Source organism: Chrysochloris asiatica, unplaced genomic scaffold, assembly GCF_000296735.1.
Source record: "Chrysochloris asiatica unplaced genomic scaffold, ChrAsi1.0 scaffold00024, whole genome shotgun sequence".
In the NCBI taxonomy this organism is placed as follows: domain Eukaryota; kingdom Metazoa; phylum Chordata; class Mammalia; order Afrosoricida; family Chrysochloridae; genus Chrysochloris; species Chrysochloris asiatica.
The window spans coordinates 15,065,566-15,078,421 of NW_006408542.1; the positions used below are offsets into that span (position 1 = coordinate 15,065,566).

At 40.8% G+C, this 12,856-nt stretch overlaps 1 protein-coding gene across 1 annotated transcript in view; it reads left to right on the plus strand.

Moving 5' to 3' along the window:
- Positions 1-612: 612 nt before the first annotated feature.
- The window catches only part of DYNC2LI1 (dynein, cytoplasmic 2, light intermediate chain 1), a 60,346-nt gene continuing 48,102 nt past the window's right edge, over positions 613-12,856 (plus strand). Inside the window, exons 1-2 of the mRNA XM_006839464.1 lie at positions 613-812; positions 4,291-4,408. Of these exons, the coding sequence (XP_006839527.1) occupies positions 613-812; positions 4,291-4,408 (318 nt within the window). The remainder of the gene's footprint in view (positions 813-4,290; positions 4,409-12,856) is intronic.

The window sequence follows — 12,856 nt, forward strand, 5'->3', positions numbered from 1 at the left end:
CTGCTTCTTGATCCATGTGCAAATTCTTCATGAGCACAATCAATTATTCAGGACTACTCATACTCCGTAATATTGTCCATAGCTTGTCATGATCTACACAATCAAAAGTCTTTGCATAGTCAATAAAGCACAGGTAAACATCTTTTTGTCATTCTCTGCTTTCAGCCAAGATCCATTGGACATCAGCAATGATATCTCTCGTTCCACGTCCTCTTCTGAATCTGGCTTGAACCTCTGGAAGTTTTCTGTCAATGAATGCTTGCAGCCATTTTTGTATTACCGTTAGTAAAACTTTACTCGCATGGGATATCAAAGATCTTGTCTGATGATTTCCGCATTCTGTGGGGTCCCCACTCTTTGGAATGGGCACAAATACGGATGTCTTCCAATCAATGGGACAGATAGTTGTCATCCAAATTTCTTGCCATAGATGAATGCCTCCCATGCCTCACTGTCTTGAAAGTTTTCAGGTTGTATTCCATCAATTCCCAGTGCCATGTTCTTTGGCAATTCCTTCAATGCACATTGGACGTATTCCTTCAATAGCTTTTCTCACTTAGAAACGCGAAAAGGAACACTGAGAACTACATTTCCCATGATGACCTTTTCCGTATGCAACCAAAGACGCGACGTCATTCCCATGGCAACCCAGAGGCCCCCACGCTCTCGGACTCTTCTCCTAGGTCGCTCGCTGCCTGCAGTTTTCTAAACTGGGCCCTAAACGGATCCCACGACCGAGGGGCGATAAACCAAGATGCCCAGGTACTTTTGCATTCAGCCCTTCCTGCACCCATCTTAAACGTCTATGTAGAGTGTCCTTTTTTACACAAGCCAGCCTGTGAGGGGCAGGGTAGGAAGAAGCCTCTGAATTTGGGGGGAAAGATAGTTTTCAAGTGGTGGTGGTGGTGGTGGTGGTGGTGGTGTGGGGGGAGCATCAACAAGTGTTCTGAGTCTGCCCGCCTGCATCTCCACTGTAGATGGTCAGAGGTCAGTAACAACGACCCTTGAGCGTGTGGATTCTGGCACAACCAACCAGCTACACCCCAGGTAGAAAAGTAAAGGACTTTGAAACCAGTAAACGTTCATTCATGTAAGAAACGTTACTTGGGACTCAGGGACTGTTTTAGGAGCAGGGGATCCTCCCCAGATTACTGCCCTTGGTACCAGTAAAGTAACCGTGAAGGCACTGAAAAGTATAGGATCTCGTTTAAAAAAAGTTTTTTTTTTTGGATAACTGTAAAATACGAAGGGGACTTAAAAGAGTTTGTGGGGGAAATACCTTTATGTTTTAATGCAATTTTTCTACAAACCTTTTGAAACTCCCTGTACATTTTAACTTGTCAGTTCCATAATGTCTATTTCATTATCTGTTCTCAAAATATATCTAAATTTTCTTGAGAGATAAAAGAGGAAGGGCTGGTTGGTCCAAAGTTTGGGGAGATTTGGAAATGCCTGAGACCATGGACACTGACCTAACCACGGAGGGCTAGAGTTGAGAGTGAAAAATCCAGTTGATATGAAGTGAGGGGAGACCCACAAGAATGCCCATCAGACCTAGCTCCCATTTCCTGATGATCACAACTGGACTAGAGGAAGATAAGGAAATTTGATAAAAGAAGCAAGTGTAAATTGCTACAATTTGATAAACTTGACCTATACTTATGGATGTGGTGGCTGTGTGCCGTGGAGTAGGTTCCGACTCATAGTGACCCTATACAGGGTTTCCGAGGCTGTAAATCTTTACGGGAACAAAATGCCTCATCTTTCTCCCACGGAACAGCTGGTAGTTTTGAACTGCTGACCTTGTGGTTTGCAGCCTGATTCGTAACCATTACGCTACCAGAGCTCCTTACTTATGGATGTAGTAACTCAAAAAATACCAACCTAAAGGGAACGAACGAGTCTTTACATCAAGGATCAAACCTCTCTGTACAAAGGATTCATAGGGATGCGCAACTTTCACACTGGCTACCTAAAATGGAGGAGCTATAAAGGCACGAAGTGTCTTACAAGTTTTCAAGAAGGAGTTTAGTTTCAGAGTGTGTGGGGGAAGGTAGAATCCCCACTGAAGAGTTTTCATATTGTCTATATGGATCTAATGAAAGGAGATGGGGATAGGATTCATTTGATTCAGTAGTAATTGTTATAACTAATTGTGATAGTCACAACTGTAAAGGTAGAAGTTGTGCATCAAAAAGGGGGAATAGTTAATCTTACATTCCAGGAACAGAGGACCCTAGGACCATCAAGAGAGAAGAGCACTAGCAGCAGACACCAAAGATAGAGACCAAGATGAAGGCATGGAGAGAGAGAGCAACTGAGGGCTCATGGAAAGAGAAAGGCTGTGTGCTGGCCTCCAGGAGGCAGGCTTGCAGAATGTACCCTTTTGTTGTTTAAATGATTATATATTACTGTCTGTTTTTGTATACACCAAAAAAAAAAAAAAGAAAAAAAGAAAAAACAGCAGAGGAAATAGAAGCAAATACTGTGGACCGATGATTCATGGAAGGGCTTGTAATCATTGCAATAAAATACGATAGATTGAGTGCAAAGCCAGTGTTCTCCCATGTAAACTGTCACTCAAGTAACAACAAAAGCTTTTTAAAAAGTCTAAATCTTCTGAGGACAATTTCTGAAGACTTTAGGAAGTGGGATTAGGAAGCCTATCATAAAGCAAAATGTGCTGGTTTTCTTACTTTATGACCTGTGGTGTGTGAAAAAGTGTAGACCTCCCATCACAGTATTATTGGTTTTCTTTTAAAAGTATGCTTATAGTTACACGTTTCCACACGTGGCATGCCTGATTCCAGCAATTCCTTCTCTCTCCTGAATACTTAGAAAACAGATGAGCACTTTTGAAATCAATGTATGATTTTAGCACATACATTTGTTGTTAGCTGCCATCCAGTCAGCTCTCAACTCATGGTGATCCCAGGCACTAGGGGGTTTCAACCATTATGTTCTATAGGGTTTTCATTGACTGATATTTGGAAGTAGCTCCCTAGGGCTTTATCCTTGTCTGTCTTAATCTGGAAGCGCCACTGAAATCTCTCCAACCTCATGGCAACACACATGCCTTCACTGACAGGCTGATTAGCCACAAATAGACGCTGGTCTCCTGCACAAAAGGAGACTCCTGTCATCCAACCAGACACCTATTTTAGCCTTCTTTAGTATATTGCTTTATCCATGGTTTTTGGATAACAGTAAGCGCTTAGTAAATTTAAGATCATTGTTTCAATTAAATGGATTATCGTGTTCTGACAATCATGACAACCCTATAAAGTTGATACTCTTATTATTATTTTTTTTTTGGCATCATTTTATTGGTGGTGTGTACTGTCCACTTGGTTTTGACTGGTTTCTGAGAGTTGCTGGTGGGTTTAGGTTTAGCAGTCCAGTGCTTATCCTACAGTGCCACACCAGGGCTCTGTCAGTATTTTATAGCTGAGCCTAGGGACTAGCAAAGTGTTCTGCATATATAACATGTCCAATAAATACCATGGAAAGTCCAAACATGTTGCTACTAGGAATACAGTTGATACATTGTTGTTATTGTTAAGAGCTGTTGAGTCAGTTTAGACTCAGTTACCCTGTATTGTGTTTCCTAGGCTAAAAATATCTCCAGGAGCAGAAAGTCTCATCTTTTTCTTGCAGAGTGGCTGGTGGGCTTCAACTACCTTCTTTGCGGTTTGTAGTTCACATTTCTGTAGAACTTTTGTATTAAAGATAACATCTAGTGAACCTCAGGGTTGGCTGTTCAAACCCACCAGCTACTTCTTGGAAACCCTATACAGGGTCTATAAATTGGAACTGACTGGATGGCACTTAACAACAACAACAGAGGGGCAACTATTAATCTTTCTCCATTTGAAGCAAAGAAGAGTGAAGAAACCTGAAGACACATAGAAATAATGAGTCCAGTGGGCTAATGGATCAAATGAACTTCAGCCTCCATGACCCTGAGATCAGAAGAGTTAGAAGGTGGCCAGTTATCTGCCACTGGGAAAGGGATCATATTAGAAGGACCTGAATAGAGTGGGAGAAAAACATGTACTTTTTTCCCAAACAAAACTTGTTTAAGCATGTCTCTATGATCCATTGGTTTGAACTGCAAGATTGGTGGTTCAAACTCACCAGCCACTTCTCAGAAACCCTATACAGACAGGGTCACTATGAGTCGGAACCAACTTGATGGTACTTAACGACAAAACTTTACTGAGCTTGAACTAAATACTTGAAAGGATTATTTTCCTTTTTTTGAATTTTGTTTTTCTGCCTCTCATATAGTGAAACACTCTGGGAAATTGCAAAAGCTGAAGTGGACAAAAGAGGAAGTAACAGAAATGAAGGTGATGGGGTTGAAATCGGAGAAAAATCTGTTTTCTTCATTGGCAGTAAAAATGGGGTAATGCCTTTTTTTTCTGCTTTTCCCCTAAGTATTGTGATGATTTAACCAGTGGTAAAGTTTATTTTTGGAGTCCTGGTGTGGCTCTGTGGGTTCATGCTCTGGACTGCAAAGTTGGTTTAAACCGCAAGGTTGGCGGTTCAAGCTCACCAGGCGCTCCTTGGAAACCCTATACAGGGTCGCTGTGGATCAGAACTGACTCGACAACCCTTAACAGCAACAACAAAGTTTATCTTAGTGCTTTTCTAACAATCTGGGTACGTCAGCTTTAGCCACATGTCTCATCTCTGACCTGGCAATGTAGGAACTGGTTGTGGCCTGAGGGCACCTTCTAAAGGACTAGAAGCCAGGTTGGGGGAGGGAACTGGCATTCAGCCTGCGTGTTTCTTGCCAAGTATACTGTATGATTCTGTAATGGTGGGTTCATGGCACTATACATTTGTCAAGATCTTTACAAGTGAGACTTAATTCATGAACATTACAAGAAAAAATAATCTAGGAGGTCAGGACCCTCCAGGACGGAATGTGCCCAAACGTGGTGTACTATAGCTGGGAATCATCTTTTCCCAGTTTGTATAAAGGCAACTAATCTGATGCTCATAGTTAATACATCACTTGTACAACTGAAAAAGAGAAGTGTATAGATGAGAAAAAACAAACATGAAGCCTAGAGTATATAATACATTTATCATAATCAGAGTCCCAGAATGGAAGGAATGTTGGATATATTCTAGTTTTTTTACAACAGGAATTGTCACTCATCACAATGCTGTGAAATATATATGCAGAATCTTGAACATTTGTGCATAATGGCATTTTTATGGGAAATTAGATTCTCAAAGGATTCCATCACCTCCCAAAAGGCTAAGAATCACTGCTTTACAATATTTCCAAACAGTGAAGATATAGTTGGGTTTCAATATCTCCAGGAACAGAGAAGTTCTCTTTCACAAGACCGACTGTTTCAATTTTTGTTAATTCTTGGTTACTAGAAAACCTTAGTCTGTCATAATCGACAGAAGCAAACATTTTGTTTTAAAAAAATTCTTATGTTTATTGCTTTCAAGCAATTTTTTTTTGTGCTGTAGTCCATTCCGAGCTTTTACCATCTTGACAATGTTTTGTCATATTTTGCATTCCACCCTGGGATGTCCTGACCTCTTGATTTTTGCATTTTATTTACATACATTAAGGTTCATCTTTGTTTTGTATAGTTCTGTGGGTCTTGACAAATGAATAGTATCACAGACACACCATTACAGTATCAAACAGTATTGTTTTGATACCCGACCGGTCTGCTTCACCTAGTCAGTGACCTCTCCTTAAATTCTGACAACTATTGATCTTTTAACTTTTTCTACAGTTTTACCTTTTGTAGAATGTTTATAGTTGGAGTCAAACAGTATGTAACCTTTTCAAACAGGCTTGTTTCACTTAGTGATACACATTTCAGATTCATCCATGGCGTTTAGTGGCTTCATAGTTCACTTGATCACTGGATAAAATTCCATAATGTGGATGTACCACAGTTGGCTTACTCCATTATCTATTGAGGGATACCTTGCTTGCTTTCAATTTTGGATAATTATGAATAAAGCTGCAATAAACATTTACGTGCAGATTTTTTGTATGGACAAATCAGCTGGGTAAATTGCTGGAGCATATGGTCTACTTATGTGTAGCCTAATAAGAAACTGCCAGACTTTCTTTTTTTAAAACTTTTTTTTGTGAATTGAGTGAAGGTTTTCAGAGCAGATCATCAGTTTTATATTCAATAGATCATGTACTTTGCATCATTCCATGGTTGTAATCCCCTCCATGCACCAACAGTTATCAGCATTTACCTCTATTCACTTAATCACTGCATTCCTCACTGTGTTTCCTGCTACCCCCATCTTTCCTCTGCCAGCCTCCCTCCAGTCGTGTATTGCCTGCTCTGTCACCCATGTCAATGCTTGTCTACCCTCTAGTGCATGTATTAAAAAAAAAAACAAAAAACAAAAACACGCTGGGGCATATAATCATTTAAACAACCACAGGGTATATTCTGGAAGCCAGTCTTGTGGCCACCAGCACACAGCCTCTCTCTTTCCATGAGTCTAGAGTCCTCAGCTGCTCTATCTCTCCATGCCATCGTCTCTGCCTCCATCAGGTTCATCAAATTGTAGCACTTTATAATTGCTTCCTTTATTAAATTTATCTTCCTCTAGCTGAGTTCTGATCATCGCACCATTGAAGCTAGGTCAGGTGGGTACTATCTGCCAGTTTGGGTATTCTTGTGCATCTCCCCTCGCTTCAAGTCAGCTGGATGTTTCACTCTGTGGCAACAGACTGATTCTTAATGTGACTGTACCATATCTTTCTTCCCACCAGCCATGTATGACAATTCATACTGCTCCACGTCTTCACCAATGACTAACATTCTGAATTTGGTGGTGGTGGTGGTGGGGGGATCTTAGGCATTCTAACAGGTGTGTAATGACATCTCATTCTTTTTATGTGCACTCTCCTAGTTACATATAAAGGTGCCCTGGTGGTGAATTGGTTAAGTACTCAGATGCTACACCTACAGGGTGGTGGTTTGAACCCACCAGCTGTTCTATGAAAGAGATGACCTAGCAATCTGTTCCCATAAAGATCGTTGTTGTTAGGTGCCATCAAGTCAGTACTAACTCATAGCGACTTTATGCACAGCAGAACGAAACACTGCCCAATCCTGGGCCAACCTCACTACTGTTACCACGCTTGAGACCACTGGTGCTGTTGCTTTGCCGAACCATCTCGTTGGGGGTCTTCCTCTTATTCTCTGACCCTCCACCTTACCAAACATGATATCCTTCTCCAGTGGCTAGTCCCTCCTGATAATATGTCCCAAGTATGAGAGATGAAACTTGGCCCTTTTGGCCTCCAAGGAGCACTCTGGCTGCACTTTTTCCAACACAGATCTGTTGGTTCTTTTGACAGCCCAGTGTATTTTCAATATTCTCGTCCAACACCATAACTCAAAAGTACCAATTCTTCTACGGTCTTTCTTATTCACTGTCCAGCTTTCACATGCAGATGAGGTTATTGGCCTAGTAAACTGTATGGATCAGTTCTCCTCTGTCAGACAGGGTTGCTGTGAGTTGAAATTAACTCGATAGCACACTGTCACAGCACTATATGAGTCCCTAGGTGGCACTAATGTTTAAGTACTCAACTTCTAACTGAAAAGCTGGTGGTTCAAATCCATCCAAAAGTACCTCAGAAGATGGGCCTGACAATTTGCTTCTGAAAAATGATTTGGTGAAAAGATACATGCCAGATCCTACACCCATTGAGCCATTTTGACATGTGTAGTTCACTCACATGGGTTACATTTGTCACGGCATGTCACCATTCTCACCATCTCCCCATCTTTCGCTACGATTGCCTTAGACTCACTGCCCCATAAAACGCCTCATCTATGTTTTAGAGTTATTGTTGTCAGTTTGATCTCATAGAGATAATTCTTCAAAAGAATGTACTGATCAAGGTGATCCTTCTTTGCTAATTCAGCTAAACTACTGTTTAGTTTGAAGGTGACTTTAGCCGATAGTTTTGAAATTTAAAATTTTTCTTAGGGCAGCACATTCAGGGCCTTCTCTAGCCTCACTGGGTTCAGTAAGTCTGAGTTCTATGGGAAATCTGAAATTCCATTGTACGTCTCCCCCACTCCCCTTTTTTGATCATCAAAACACTCAGTAATGGTAACTGGGCACCATTCAATTAATTCTGGCCTCATGACAAAGGAAGCAGTAGTTCGTGGAGCAGTTAGATCTGTGGTCCAGTTTCTGCTCCAACTCCTAGCTCTCCTTCCTCTGCTATTCCAGGTGAATAAAGACCAACTGTTTGCTGTGTAGTTGCTGGCAACCTTTTAAGACCCCAGACGACACTACCCATCAAAGAGGGTACAACAGAAACTCTAAAAACAATGTTAATTAGAAGATGATTCTTGATTTAGGAAAAATTATGATTGTTATTGTTGTTAAGGGTCCTTGAATTGGTTCTGATTCATAGAAACCCTGTACAGTTTCTGAGAAGCAGCTAGTGGGTTTGAATTGCAAACCTGTCAGTTAGCAGTCCAGTACTTATCCTACAGCTAGCAGTCCAGTGCTTATCTGACCAGCACCACACCAGGACTCTCTACCAAGAGTGGGCTACAAATACATGCGAGCATACTCTGATTGGATAGAAAATAGAAAATTGAAAAATATTTAAACTTTTATGTTTGGTCTTATAATTTGAAAATATTGAGATAGTCTAGCTTAATTGACTCTAAGAGCCAGGATTCATTTAAAAATCAAATAATTCAACATGTGTATTGTTGTTGTTATTAAGTGCCTTTGAATCAGTTCTGGCTCATAGCCATCCTTCATACGGTTTCCAAGGTTTGTACATCTTTGCAGGAGCAGAAAGTTTCACTTCTCTCCTGCAGAATGGCTGGTTGGCTTGAACTGAGGACATCGTGGTTTGCTTACAGTGCCTTATCATATGGAGCCACTGTGCTAATATGTGTATTAGCAGTATCCATATTTTATTATGCTTCTATATGATAAGCACTGGACTGAACCACAGTTCAAGCCCACCAGATGCTCTGTAGGAGAAAGATGAGGCTTTCTGCTCCCAAGAAGATTTAAGGCCTTGGAAACCCTATACAGGGTTGCTATAAGTTGGAACCAACTCTACAGCACTTACAACAACAGGGTTATGGTACAATCAACTTTGTATTACAAAAATATATATATTCAGTATAAAGAAGCTACTATCATGTCACTATAGGATAAAGTGCTGGACCATAAGGTTCAAACTCACCAGCCTCCTTGGAAACCCTATACAGGGTTGCTCTGAGTCAGAACCCACTCAACGGCACTTAACAACAACACCCATGTTCTTGTAGATGGTGTATGTCAGTAGTTCTGTGCTGGTCTGAATAATCGGCACACAGACCCACTCACAAAAGTCCCATCTCACATTCTCTGCTAATTGCTTTCTGCAGTAGTGGTGGTTTTCATGTTTTTATATTGTCACACACAGTCTGGTTTTTGTTGTTGTTGTTAGGTGCCATCGAGTTGGTACAAATTCATAGCGACCCTATGTATAATAGAATGAAACACTGCCCTGGTCCTGGGCCAACTTCACTACTGTTGCCACACTTGAGTCCATCGATGCTGCCACTTGGCTAATCCATCCCGTTGGGGATTTTCCTCTTTTTCTCTGACCCTCCACCTTACCAAACATGATAACCTTCTCCAGTGACTGGTCCCTCCTGACAATATGGCTGAAGTATGAGAGATGAAGTCTGGCCATCCTGGCCTCCAAGGAGCACTCTGGTTGCACTTCTTCCAACACAGATCTGTTAGTTCTTTTGTTGTTGTTTAGTGTTTATAAAACCATTATTTTTCTTGGTAGGTATGAGGCATGTACAATCTGTTTGTTTTCATTGTTGTTGGTGGTGTTAAGTGCCTGTAGAGTCCATTGCAACCCTGTATAGTGTTTCTGGTGAGCTTTAACCACCAACCTTGTGGTTCAAACCAACCTTGCCATCCAGTGCTTTATCCCTCAGCAACATGGTTGTTGTCAAGTCAGTTCCGACCCATAGCGACCCTGAGCAGGGTTTCCGAGGCTGTAAATCTTTATAGGAGCAGAAAGCCTCATCTTTCTCCCGCCATTGAGTTGGTACTGACTCATAGTTCAAACCCACCAGCTACTCCTCGGAAACCTTATATAGTGTTACTATGAGTCATAACCAACTCAATGGCACTTAACAATAACAGCAACAATCTTTTTTAAAAGATCTGATTCTGAGCTTTATAGAGAACATTTGTACAATTTAGTTAAAAATATAAAGATAAATGAGCATATTCCAGAAGATAAGAAGTGAGCAACTATTGCTTCTGTCAACTAACAATAATCACCCCCCCCCCTTTTTTTTTAACTTTGTTTGTGAATTGAGTGAAGGTTTACAGAGAAGATCGTCCATTTTGCATTCAGCAAATCATATACTTGATTTCATTTCACCAACTGCAATTCCCTCATGTAACATCAACTATCTCACTTCCTCTCTGTGATTCATGTTTCCATTCATCTTTTTCTCCAACTCTTCTGAATTTTGTCCTTAGCTAAGTGCTTCAATCAAAAGATTGAATTTGTCAAGGACTTCATTCTTCTTGGATCAACTATCAACACTCGAGGAAGCAGCAGTCAAGAGATCAGACGACATATTGCATTGGACAAATCTGCTGCACAGGAACTTTTTAAAGTATTGAAGAGCAGAGATGTCAGCTTGAGGACTAAGGTGCGCCTGACCCAGGCCATGGTGTTTTCAATAGCCTCATATGGATGCAAAAGCTGGACAGTGAATAAGGAAGATCGTAGAAGAATTGATGCCTTTGAGTTGTGGTGTTGGAGGAGAATACTGAAAGTGCCATGGACTGCCAAAAGAACCAATAGATCTGTTTTGGAAGAAGTGCAGCCAGAGTGCTTCTTGGAGGCCAAGATGGCTAAGCTTCGTCTCTCCTACTTTGGACATATTGTCCGGAGGAAACAGTCGCTGGAGAAGGATGTCATGCTGGGTAAGGTGGAGGGTCAGAGAAAAAGAGGAAGACCCCTAACGAGATGGATTGGCCAGGTGGCATCATTGATGGACTCAAGTGTGGCAGCGGTAGTGAGGTTGCCCAGTATCGGACATTGTTTCGTTCTGCTGTGCATGGGGTCGCTATGAGTCGGTTCCGACTCGATGGCACCTGACAACAATGACAACAACAAGTGCTGCCCTTTTGATCTTAAATGGTTGACCACTTCATGATGTGCATACCTCACTAGTGTTGTTGTCCCCTGTATATCGACTACCTGGCTGAAAATTGCGCTATGAGGGTGAGCTCAGTTCCAGACCTAAAGGATGACCAAGAGCCATAGTCTTGGTTTCCTCCAGGCTCTTTTTTGGATCAGTAAATCTGGTCTTTTCTATAATTTTTTAGTTTAGTTCCACATTTTCTCTCATTCTATTCAGGACCTTCTAATGGGATCCCTTTCAGAATAGTTGGTAGTAGTACCCAGGCACCATCTAGTTCTTCTGCTCTAATGTTTGTGATGACTGGTGTTCATGTGTTCCATGAGTCCATTGGACTAATTGATTCCCAGCGTCTTGAGTCTTCATCTGTCTTCATTCCTTCACACAGGGAGACACCAAGAGTTGTAACTGATTCCCTCAAGGTAATGTCTAAGAAGTTTTCATAACTTTGCCTCCTGTATGTGTCACCACATTCATAGATAAAATAATCACCCCTTTGCAGTAAACCAGTGTTCTATCTTTTCTCTCTCCTTCCCAGTCGTCTAGTCTTCTGTTCTATAAACACTTATTGAACATCTCTTATGTGCCAACCCTCTTGCTGGACACTGGGAAAACTGATTAAAGGCACATTCTCTACAGTAAGGACCTTACGTACTTGTACTTGTAGACAATCAGTAACAATACCATGAGACAAATAGTATGATCGGAAACAGGAAGGACACTTTGCTCAGCCCAGAAGCTTGGAAGACAGAAGTCTCCATAAGACAGAGTGATGCTTAAAGCTTAAAGAACAAGATGTAAGTAAAGAGTCGATGAAGAGATCAAGGAGATAACCATGGACAGGGCTCTGTCTTCCCAGCCAAAGTTACAACGCTCTTTTAGGGCTGCTGATAAGTGCCCACAGGATACACCACTCTACCATAAGCCTGAAAGGTCTCAGCTCTAACACCGTGACGCAGCAAACTTAGTCCCTCCACTCTACAAGTCAGCTTCCGGCCCCAGCTTTCCTTGCTCTGTGGGCTGGGAAGCCCAATGTGTATATTTTGTAAACTACCTTTTCCCTCCCAGTAGATGGAGTAACATAATTAATTTAGCCAATCCTCTATTTTGGGATATTTAGTAGGTTTCTCTTTTTTCACTTTTATATTACACCTGCCAGTAACCATCCTTCAGTATACATTTTTGGTACTATTTCGATTCTGTCTTTATATTTCTCTTTATAAAATAGTCATTCAATTTGATCATATTCTAGATCACTTATCTTATATTTCTCTTTTTTTCCTCTCTCTCTTTGGTAAACTTGTAATAATGTAAGTAATAAACTTTATTTATTATCTTACTTTTTTTCTCTCTCTCTCTTTTGGTAAAAATTAGTGGCTATAGTAAAATTATCCATTTCTCCAAACTATTTTCCTCAGAACCCAAGGTTCTTTTTTCTGTTTTCTTGTAAGAGTTCATTCATTTTAAAAAACAAAACAAAAGAGTTTTACTATTAAAAAAAAAAAAAAAGAAACACTGTTAACTGGTGATATATGGAAGGGATAATAATCCATGTAATGAAACAAGCTATATGAATGGTTGAATGTGAAGCTGATGATGTGCCCTGTAAACTTTCACTCAATCCAAAATAAAAACAT